Source organism: Ixodes scapularis, unplaced genomic scaffold, assembly GCF_016920785.2.
Source record: "Ixodes scapularis isolate PalLabHiFi unplaced genomic scaffold, ASM1692078v2 PGA_scaffold8__174_contigs__length_109621045, whole genome shotgun sequence".
In the NCBI taxonomy this organism is placed as follows: domain Eukaryota; kingdom Metazoa; phylum Arthropoda; class Arachnida; order Ixodida; family Ixodidae; genus Ixodes; species Ixodes scapularis.
In genome coordinates, this window is record NW_024609883.1 from 22,797,763 (window position 1) to 22,808,185 (window position 10,423).

At 49.0% G+C, this 10,423-nt stretch overlaps 1 protein-coding gene across 1 annotated transcript; it reads left to right on the forward strand.

The window, feature by feature from the left end:
* Window positions 1–380: 380 nt before the first annotated feature.
* Window positions 381–2,520, forward strand: LOC120839708. Its single transcript, XM_040500779.2, has one exon. It carries the CDS (start codon window positions 381–383, stop codon window positions 1,272–1,274), a length of 894 nt encoding a protein of 297 aa, XP_040356713.1. The 3' UTR covers window positions 1,275–2,520.
* The last annotated feature ends 7,903 nt before the right edge of the window (window positions 2,521–10,423 follow it).

Below are 10,423 nucleotides of genomic sequence, written 5' to 3' on the forward strand. Positions count from 1 at the left end.
CCTGTTAAGCTTTCAACCAGTCAAGCCAGCCACCACTAACTTGCTTTTAGCCCTTCTACTTAACGTCTGTATTTAATGTAAATATACTTTCCTTATTTCTTTCGAAGACTCAGCCTTCATATCTTACATCTGGCGCAGTCGACCTTGAACTGTGAAAGCCTACCAGAGCCCGACCGCCAGCCTTGCCTTGATTTGCCTGGTTCTGCCTATGCCCCGTCATGAACACCTGCAACCATTCTCGACAAGAAACCCGAAAGCTCTGGAACGACATACTCCCGCCTTTCGCGTCTTCGCAAAGCGCTAGGAACGCACTTCGTTTCTGCAATTTCTGGTGAGCGGAACGTTTCGTAGCCCTTTGGTAAGCCTTGCCCAACACAGCGATGCCCGGCATTGTCTGGAATGAACTGGACGCAAGAACTATGTCGTTTCCATGCGTCAAGCTTATTAAAAAAGAGCTCGCTGCACGTGAGCTAGACACTTCCGGCACAAAAGAAGACCTCATCCAGCGACTCGCCGCGGACATCGAGGCGCGCCGCGAATCTTCACCTAGCCTGGACCAAGCGTTGGCCCCTGCCGCTGGCTCTTTGGCACTAGACCCCATCACGCTACAAAACCTTGCTGTTTTGTTGCAGCAGCTGCCTCGTCCTTCCACGACAGTTACAACGCTACCAGACCTGTCCGTGACCCTCCCACATTTTGACGGCTCGCCAAAGCAAAACGTCAAAGAATGGCTTGAGGACTTTCAACGCGTCCAGCAACTTGCCTTATGGGATGACGCCACCACCCGGCTCATCGCAGCAAGCAAGTTGAAAAGTACAGCACGAAACTGGAACCTCGCGTTCGGAAGCCAATACGACACGTGGCCAGCTTGGAGAGACGCCCTCAAAGAGACCTTCATCACAGAATGGACCCTGATCCACTGGCAGGAACGGGTCATGGACGTGGCTCAAGGGATTGGTGAATCCCTTCATCAGTACGCCTTCGCCAAATTAAGGATCATCCAACGCTGCCCGCGGCCGGTAACCCTGAGCGATCCGCAGAAGATCGACACCTACTCCAAGGCATGCGGGACCAACATATCGTCGCAGCATTGGCAGCCAATAGGCCAACAACCGTCCAAGCCTTTCTTGCGACATGCACAAGCCTGGATAGGTCCGCCCAACACGCCAAGGAAAGCCATTCGACTACTCCAGCCCAACCCAATCACCAACATCATTCGTCTAAATCGGCTGGATTTCAACGTCCTATTCACTCTACGCAGCGCTCTGGCTTGACGTCACCATCACCCCTAGCCTCACGTCTACGGGTCGCAGACCTGCCCACCGACTTGCAAGAGGCCAAATACCAAGCCATCACGTCGCAATATGGAGCCCCAGCGTTTCGTAGTGGCCAAGACTTGTCCCAAGCGGTCTGCTATAAATGCAAACACCTCGGACACCTCGCTTCGAAGTGTACAACATACACCGATGAGTCAGCACATGCATCGTCGTCGGCAGCTAGGGTCATGCCTGCAAAGTTATTTTCACCAGCTTTTCACAGCATGCCAGCGACTCTTGAAGACTCTAAGCAGCAATGCTCATTCTTTTTAGCCACCATCACTGGAATGGGAGACTATGATGCTTTCCCAGACCAGGGTTCCAAGCTGACTCTCATAGCAAAGTCGCTTGTTGCAGCACACATGCTACATCCCTGGACCGATCCTCCACTGGCAGTTGTAGGAGGTACCACCATACTCCCAGCGGGTACAGCTTTTCTTAAGATCACCATTTAGGGGAAAATTTTCCCCCTAAATTTAGCAGAGAAAGTTTTCCGCTAAATTTAGCGGGGAGTTTTTCCCGCTAAATTTAGCAGGGAAAATTTTAAGCTAAATTTAGCCAGGAAATTTTTCCGTTAAATTTAGCGGGGAAAGTTACCCATAATGCAACGCGCTGTGACATCTATGACATCACTGGTGACCTTAATGACATCACACGTGACATCATCATGGGAAACGTCCCATAATGCACAGCGCAACTACGCCGACGCCGCTCAAGCCGGAAACGGGCGCCTAATAGCTGCGCTCTGAAAGAAAGAGTATGGCGAGGTGAACGAGGTGTGACGTACGGCAAGGAAGGAGAGGGAGATGCAGGTTTGCGAGTGTATGCAAGAGACTTTTGCTGGACGAGACAGTTCGACTTCGGCTGCGTGTCGTAGTGGCCAAGACTTGCGTCGCGGTGTCAATACACCGCGACGCATGGCCCCGTCCCAGCGCCTGGCAGGCTCCTGCAGTGTCCTCGAAAACTACCTGGGGCACGTTCATCGGGAACAGGAGTGGCTCACAGCTGAAGTTTTAACAAAGTTCATCAGCAATCACCTACTCAACCTCCATGGCGACGTGAGTCTGGAACTGTCTGCCTAGAACTGTATTTATTATTTTTTTATTAAATTCATTTAATCTATTTTTAACTCTGAATCTTCTATTTAAGCGCGAAACACATGTACGACGACACCGTCCGATCCGATGTGCGGACTGCCGGAATGACCTTGGGGGCGAGGGTTTTCGTAGCACCGGAGAGCGTTGAAAACCCTCGCCTCTGACCAATGTATTGCCTGATCGGACTTCAAATCGGACGGTTTCGTCATACATGTGTTTCGCGCTTTAGCCCTTTCTTCTACTCTTTGTAAATATACATTTGTTTATTGATTTAACCCGCGAGTCTCACCTCTCCTGATTTCGTGCGCGTTTCCGGTTGTACGTGACACCCACATAGGGTATTTTCACATGACGTCAATTTACCATTTTCTTGTTAGTTTGCTTTTCAAACAACATTACTAATTTGAAGGATTACATCGCAACCTGTTGAGGAGATCCACCTTGCAAGACTTATAAGCCCTATGCTCTACGCATATGAGGGGTAAAGAAAATGCTTGGTATGCTTGCCTTCAGCACACCCCAGTTTTGCAACAACAAAATGGTGCACGAAAATACGTCGGTGAAAGCACGTATAATAAAGTTCTGGCCATTTTGTCTACACATTTGAAGTGCATAATTATTTTTCTGGACTTTTTTAACAAGAAGTTAGTGTGTCTGATCTGATAATGCTTCATTCAGCACGAATAGACCAAAGAATAAGCGCCGAAATTTCGTTGTAGTATCCCTTTAAAGGAATACTACAACGAAATTTCGGCGCTTATTCTTTGGTCTATTCGTGCTGAATGAAGCATTATCAGATCAGACACACTAACTTCTTGTTGCAAAAGGCACGAAAAGGAATTTTAAAATGAATTAAATGATTAGCAAAGAGCACCTGGTGAGTGTCACTAACGCCTTGTTTGTAATGCCAGTCTAGGACCTTGACAGAAAGTGATGGTAACTGTCTCGCGTCCGGCCAAGACGAGAGAAGAGCTGAAGGAGGAACTCCTTTTTCCCTGAGACTCTCTTTTGTGTGTCCCAGAAGTCGCTCTTCTCCCTCTACAAGATTATGGAAGATTAACCCGTCACTCAAAATTCGTACAAAGACAGCTTTGGGATTACTTGCGGTGGCCCGATCGCTAGTGTGCCTCGGCTGCTTTCAGCGGATGCTACAAGCCATCTGGGCTTACCCAAGGCCGTGTGAATGTCACGTGACCCTGGAGAGGGGGCACAGCGATGCGCAGAGAGCATATCACGGGTTACGCCCACACAGTGGGATTGACTATAAGATAGCTCGCAACGTCCGGTAGTCAGGTCCCGAGACAAACTACGTCATGATTGCAGCGGATGTGACATACTCTCCGCTGGCTGCTTTCCAAGTGTTTGCTAGGGTCGGTTGTTTATAACGAAAAATACAGCCATCAGGCTCAAAATGCAAACGTGCGATTGTCATTTACGAATATTGTGGATCATATTCAGCCTATTTGTTAAAGGGATACTTCGTTTAAGTATCCCTTTACAGGGAAACTCCGGTCCAGTTTCAATGTTGAGTAAACAATGCAGTCCTAAGTCGTATCATCTGAAAAGCCCACACGTAAAGTATTACGACGCAATTCTGCCCAAAAATGTATTAAACCGGCCAACGAAATCGAAGCAGCTCCACGATCACCAAAATCCGCCCAATCTAGAGGGCGACACAGCGCAGTGAACGCCGCTGTGTGGACACAACCAACACTGCGTGGAACATTTACTACTGAAAGAATTTTTTTTTTTTTTTTTACTTTTCAATGTTGGGAGCGTGAGCGCGAGAGAAAAAATAATGCATGATGGGGTCCCGTCGGCCGCTTTCGTTGATGACATAGTGACATCTCCGTACCACGTGATGCCCAGTAGTTGATGAGCAGGCCCAGTAGTGCCTGCCGTTTCGGCAGGCACTACTGGGTTTCGCCTTTTGGCGAAACCCAGTAGTGCCTTTGATATTTTTAAACGAAAATCCTATTATGATGCGCCACAATTAGGGTGACCATATTCCTTTAGGTAGAAAACGGGAGGGGAGGAGGGGGGGTGCACTAAATATAGACCAAGCACAAACTGACGGCGCTTGTGCCGTCAGTTTCTACTTGACCTTCACGCTATTTATTTCGAAAATGCATATCCAACTAGCCCACCTTAATATTTTAGTAAATATAGACCGTGCCATTAGGGTCATAACAGAGAGAGTAATGCAGAGGGCAAGTTCGTCTGCTTCTTGTGCAGGGGGTAGCAGTGACGTCAGAACGCCGAGCCCTCATTGGCTGATCGCAACCCCCTGTCTGAGTGTCGTCTGCTCGCAACGTCGTCTGCATCTGTCATACCTTTCCTGCAACTTTCGGAAGTGCAGAGGCCAGGTTCACAAAATGATCTTACGGCAAAAAAATGCGTAAGTCAAAACTTGAGAACAAATTCGTATTCACGAAACAAAATTTTCGTAAGTTTTGTGCAGGTTACGACCATACCTCGGCAAACCTCAGTCACGAGGGCCCTCACTCACCCTCACTCACCCTCATCTTCACAGGTGAGGTGAGGGTGAGTGAGTTTCTGAACCAGGAAAATTCATGAGTGTGAGGGTGAGTGAGGGCTGCGAGGGCAATGAGGGCCCAATGAGGGCCATGAGGGCGGTAAGGGGTATGAGGGCCATGAGTGTGAGGGCGGTGAGTGGTGTGAGGGCCATGAGTGCGTGAGTGGTGTGAGGGCGGTGAGTGCGTGAGGGGTGTGAGGGCCATGAGTGCGTGAGGCGAGTGAGTAGCATGAGAGGCGTGAGGGCGGTGAGTGCATGAGGTGGTGAGGGCCGTGAGTGCGTGAGGCCCCCTTCGGATCGAGCATCTTTCTCAGCAATTTTGGTGTTAATGGCGGGTTGTTCTCTAGCTTTCCCTAGATCGACACGAATTGCTGAGATCGCTGAGAGCAAGCAACTCGGAGCAATTCGAATGCGTTTGAAGCGGCTGCATCCAATTAGGGACGCAAAATTTTCACGTGATACCTCGTGCCGGTGATGATGACACCGAAAGACTTGGTTCTGGTTTGAAATCGATCGTTTTGTTGGAAATAAACTGTTTCAGAAAGGTGCATTAGTATTCTTAATGAGATTTAAATGCATAAAAACACGTTTATAACGCGTAATTATGTCTAAATAGTGCAAGTAAAATAAAATTTTATGACGATGGCAAATTGCAGCAATTAATTGCTGCGTGTGATCGCGGGCGGCCCTTGTTGCTGGTGTTGCGACGTAAAGTTTCTGGGCGAAATTGCCCCATCTGAAGCTGGCCTGAGTGGCGTGAGGGCCATCAGTGCGTGAGGGGTGTGAGGGCTGCAAGGGTGGTGAGGCACGTGAGGGCGGTGAGTGGCGTAAGGGCCATGAGTGACCGAGGGGCGTGAGGGCGGTGAGTGGCGTGAGGGCTATCAGTGCGTGAGGGCTACGAGTGCGTGAGGGCCGTAAGTGGCGTGAGGGCGGTGAGTGGTGTGAGGGCTACGAGTGCGTGAGGGCCGTGAGAACGGTGAGGGCCGTGAGTGGCGTGAGGGCGGTGAGGTTCAGTGAGGGTGAGTGAAGGGCTGAAGGTGAGTGTGACTTTGAGGGTGAGGGGCTAAAGGTGAGTGTAGCTGTGAGGGTGAGTGAGGGGCTTAGGTGAGTGTGGCTGTGAGGGTGAGGGTGAGTGAGGGCGACCTAAAATGCCGACCTCTGGTTACGACGAAATCCTACGACAGCTCCAAAGCTGTCTTACGCACTTCTTACGATCAAATCAGCATAGTCGACAGTGTCGCGGTCGCAATGACCAACGGACGTTTATTTTTCTATGTGCGCTTCTCACGCGTCCCGACTTCAAGCAGCAAGAAAAAAGTAAAAAGTACTTGAAACAGACCACGACGAACAAGAACGCTGGATCCACAAACACCCGGGAAGAGCTCCAACGGCCACGATTCCACCGACAATCACCAAGCGAGCTCGGCAGATAGGCCTAGCAGGCACTCCGACTCAGCGACCGTCTGCCCACAACCGGCTGGCGTGCTGAATGAAATATGCCCGCGCGACCCTTCTGAACCCTTCCCGTCTTATACTTTGATCGCTGACCTGAATTTTAGATTAAGAGGTCAATCTCTTCCTCTTCTCATCTCCTTGTTTTCCGAGGCAACGGTGACTCTTGCCGGTGAAAAAGCGGTGAATCTCCGACAGACGCAGGAAAGGTAAAGCAGCCATCGCTTTGACTAGCAGACGTAAAGCAGACGACGTTAACTGCGCTAACACGCCGACGCCGCTAAAGAGTGGGGAGTCTCGCCGCACACGAAAGGAGGGAAAAAGTATTTGGGAGGGAACTTGCGGACACTGACACGCTCACTCTCGGTTCTTAGCAAACAAACCTCGGCGCCTCTGGACACCTCGCCAGTGAGTCCTTTGACTTCCCTCCTTGATGCGCGTCTGCTAGTTGTTAGACAAAAACAATGTATTGCTCGAGTTATTTCGTCTGCCCTCTCTGAAAGGCGAAGTCGAGCTCGCTCGACTTCCGAAAGTCGCAGGAAAGGTAAGACAGACGCAGACGACGTTGCGAGCAGACGACATTGCACAGGAGCAGACGACGCTCGGATAGGGGGTCGCGATGAGCCAATCGGGGCTCGGCGTTCTGACGTCACCGCTACTTCCTTTCTCATGCGCAGAAAACGAAAAGGAGCCCACTTGCGAGGCGTTAGAGAAAAAAGTGCCCTCCCCCTCTCACCTGTATGTCGTCTGCTCCGCTGAGTGGACTGTACCTAGCATCCGGCTGGTGTACAAACTGTTTAAAATCGCATTATTTTGGAAATTTCAAGCGCAGATCCGCAGATTTTGGTATGCCAGTTATCGTGTAATACTAGGCTAGATAAAGAGTAACAGGGTCCAATTGCGCTGTTACCTGTATGCAAATAAAAAAAAAAGGGAAGACTGTGTCAGATTGGCTGGTCTCTCCGGTGAAGAGTAAATGCGGTTGCGGTACCTTATTTACTATACAAGGTTCGTACTGATGTAGGCCTTTAGCGATCATGAGTGGAAGTTTGAAATAAAAAATAAAATTGTGCTCTCTTGCCGCAATACACGCAGTAGTTGAGGGTAGTACTACCGGCTGACTCAACTGCTATTTAAGTAACGGAAAAAAATATGCTAGCTGATCATTCACCGAAATAGAGCAACAGAGATATAGGCCGATTTTGGAGTCGCCATAACTATTCTAAGAACGCGAACCACTTCACGACAGCCACGAGCGAGAGTTCGATGTTCCGTACTGCCCGCCGGTACAACCCAAAGATGGAGAATGGCAACCTCCCGGTTTGTCGTCTGCTAGCGAAGTCGAGCGCTGCTGTCGAACAAAATGGTGCCGCCCAGAGAGCGTTGAATGAAATTACAGAGGCTTAAAGGGGGTAGTGTAACGAACGAAACCGGAGAAGCGGCACAGCGTTGGAAGACTGCCGAGGGTGGCGCTGGCGCTTGCTGCACCGTCTTTCCGGCTGTGGCTCCGGCTTGGTCAGCTTGGCTCTGGCCAGCTCTGGCCAATTCGCAGCTGTCGACTACACTGTCGTCTGCTAGCTTCACATTTTTAGTCACCTTCAAACACAAATCATGTCGTTGGAAGTTCACTGGAAACAAATAATTGTTTTTGAGGGATTTATATTAGTTATGAAGTGTGTTAGGGTGCCTCTATCTGGCCGGCCGATCGACGCACCCAACGGAGCTGCGGATCAAGGCGCGACCTACACCGTCTTCCAAGGAGCGGCCGTTCTTGATGCATGGTGAAGGCTGCGCAGTAACCACACTACCCTCTTTAAGCCACTGTAATAGTGTTGTGTTGCCAACCAAGGTTCTACATGTGTGCTATATCTAGTAACTCGAGAAAAGAAAAAAATTCTGTACACGCATTTTCGAGAGAGAAAAAGTGTTTTTGGGCAAGAAAAGTTCTAAATTTAACTCTCTAATTAAATATTTTAAGTACATACGGTTATTTTTGTAAAATATTCTTGTAACAAGTAGGCATAGTTTCAGTTTGCTTCAACCCACTTGGTGCCAGTTTCGAAACTATGCACTCCTGCGAAAACGGGACAGGATTCTTTATTGGGACAAAAAGACGGAACGGCAGAAGCGGACCTCAAAAACGGGACGGTCCCCGGCAATACGGGACGTCTGGTCACCCTAACCATAATACAACGCGCAGTTACGACGGCCTAAGAGCTGCGCTCTAAAAACCTACCTGTGAATACACCTTTGACGAGAAGTGTAGATTGCTACGTGCAGTTGTCGATTTTTACGATCCATTTTAGATCGAGCCTGGTGACCTGGGACACCCTATGTATCTCCCTGGCCGTATAACTCACCTGCACAAGCCACGTAAATGTAGCAAGCTTCACGGGTTTTTTGAAAATTAGTGTCACTATTAGAGAAAACACCCTGTATATGACACAGTTCGTAAACAAATACTAACAGGGCGAGAGCTTCTGAGGTGAATCATTTAGGTAAATAAGGAATAGTATTGGGACCAAGACAGACCCTTGTGAGGCACCTTAGGAGACAGGACTGAGGTTAGAATTAGCTGGATTAGTAGTGACAAACTGAGACCGATCTACAGAGTGATTCAAGGAGACACCAGGCTCTTTAAATCGACCGCAAAATTTGGTTTCTGAACCTATCGCGCTACGACTTTGTGCAGCGTTGCCCACAGATGGTGCATTTTTGTTTTGTAAAATTTGCAAAGAGCGAGCTTATCCAAGGAAAAAGTAAAGAAAGAAAAAGGCTTAGCTCCTATGGAAATGCAGCGACGCCACCGGTCTTCCAACAACACGGTGCCGTTTCGCATAGGAGACAAGAGATGGCACAAGCGGTCGCGACGCCAACTGCTGCTAATGAACGAGAATACGACGCTGAGAGCCGGCGTCTTTAGCAGACAAGGAACTGCACTTCCTTGTTGTTACCGTGCCTGTTTTTGTTACTGCGACTATCGCCGCCTGCGGAACGCGCACCGCTTTTGAGTCGAAAAGATTGTCTGCTAAAAACGCCGGCTCTCGGTGCCGTTCGTTGGTGGCGTTCGTTGCGCCATCTCTTGTCTCCTGTGCGAAACTGCGCCATGTTGTCTGAAAACCGGTGGCATTGCTGCAGTTCCATAGGAGCTAAGCCTTTTTCTTTCTTTACTTTTTCCTCAGGTAAGTTCGCTCTGCAAATTTTACAAAAAAAAATGCACCATCTGTGGGCACGAAGTCGTAGCGCGATAGGTTAAGAAACCGAATTTTGCGGTCGATTTAAAGAGCCTGGCGTCTCCTTGAATCGCCCTGTAGAAAACAGTCAATCCAGGATAAGAGAGTGGGGTCAAGGTTAAAGCTTGTCAAGTTTGAGAAATAGCAGCTTATGGGAAACCTTGTCCAATTCTTTGTAGAAATCGTGAAAAACTATACTGGGATCCTCGATCAAGAATGGAAAGTAAACTTTTAGTAAAGAACATCAGTTGAGTTTCACTAGATACCGTATTTACTCGCATAATGAACGCACTCGCGTAATGAACGCACTCGCGTAATGAACGCACCTCCCAAGTCGGCTATCGAAATTTCGACTTTTTTTCACTCGCGTAATAAACGCACCCCCAACTTGGATGTCAAAATCTTGACCCCCTCCCCCCACGCGCGCGAAATGAACGCACTTTTCTATCCTGGTGCAGCGAGGTCGCGAATGCATGGGCAGCGTGGGCGAACAAAACGCCTTGCAGAACGCGTTAAAAAAATTCGCAAAGATCCAACGGAAGCAAGAAAAAAAACAACATGGAGTTTTTTTGTTTTTTTTTGCACAGCGCAGTCTGGTCTTTGGGTTCGCGCTCCGCCGCGCGCAAGGAGGTAAGAAAGAGAAGCGCTCTAAGCGAACAAAACGGCTTAAAAAGGTGGCAAAAAAAAAAAACACGGAACCAAGAAAAAACAGGAGCTTTTTTTTTTTCTTTTGCACAGCGCAGTTTGGTTATGGGGGGTCGCGCGCCGCGCGCAAGGAGGTAAGAGCGG

Excerpts from the sequence above, each read along its gene's own strand:
- LOC120839708 (XM_040500779.2), top strand. The coding sequence starts at position 381 with ATGCCCGGCATTGTCTGGAATGAACTGGACGCAAGAACTATGTCGTTT.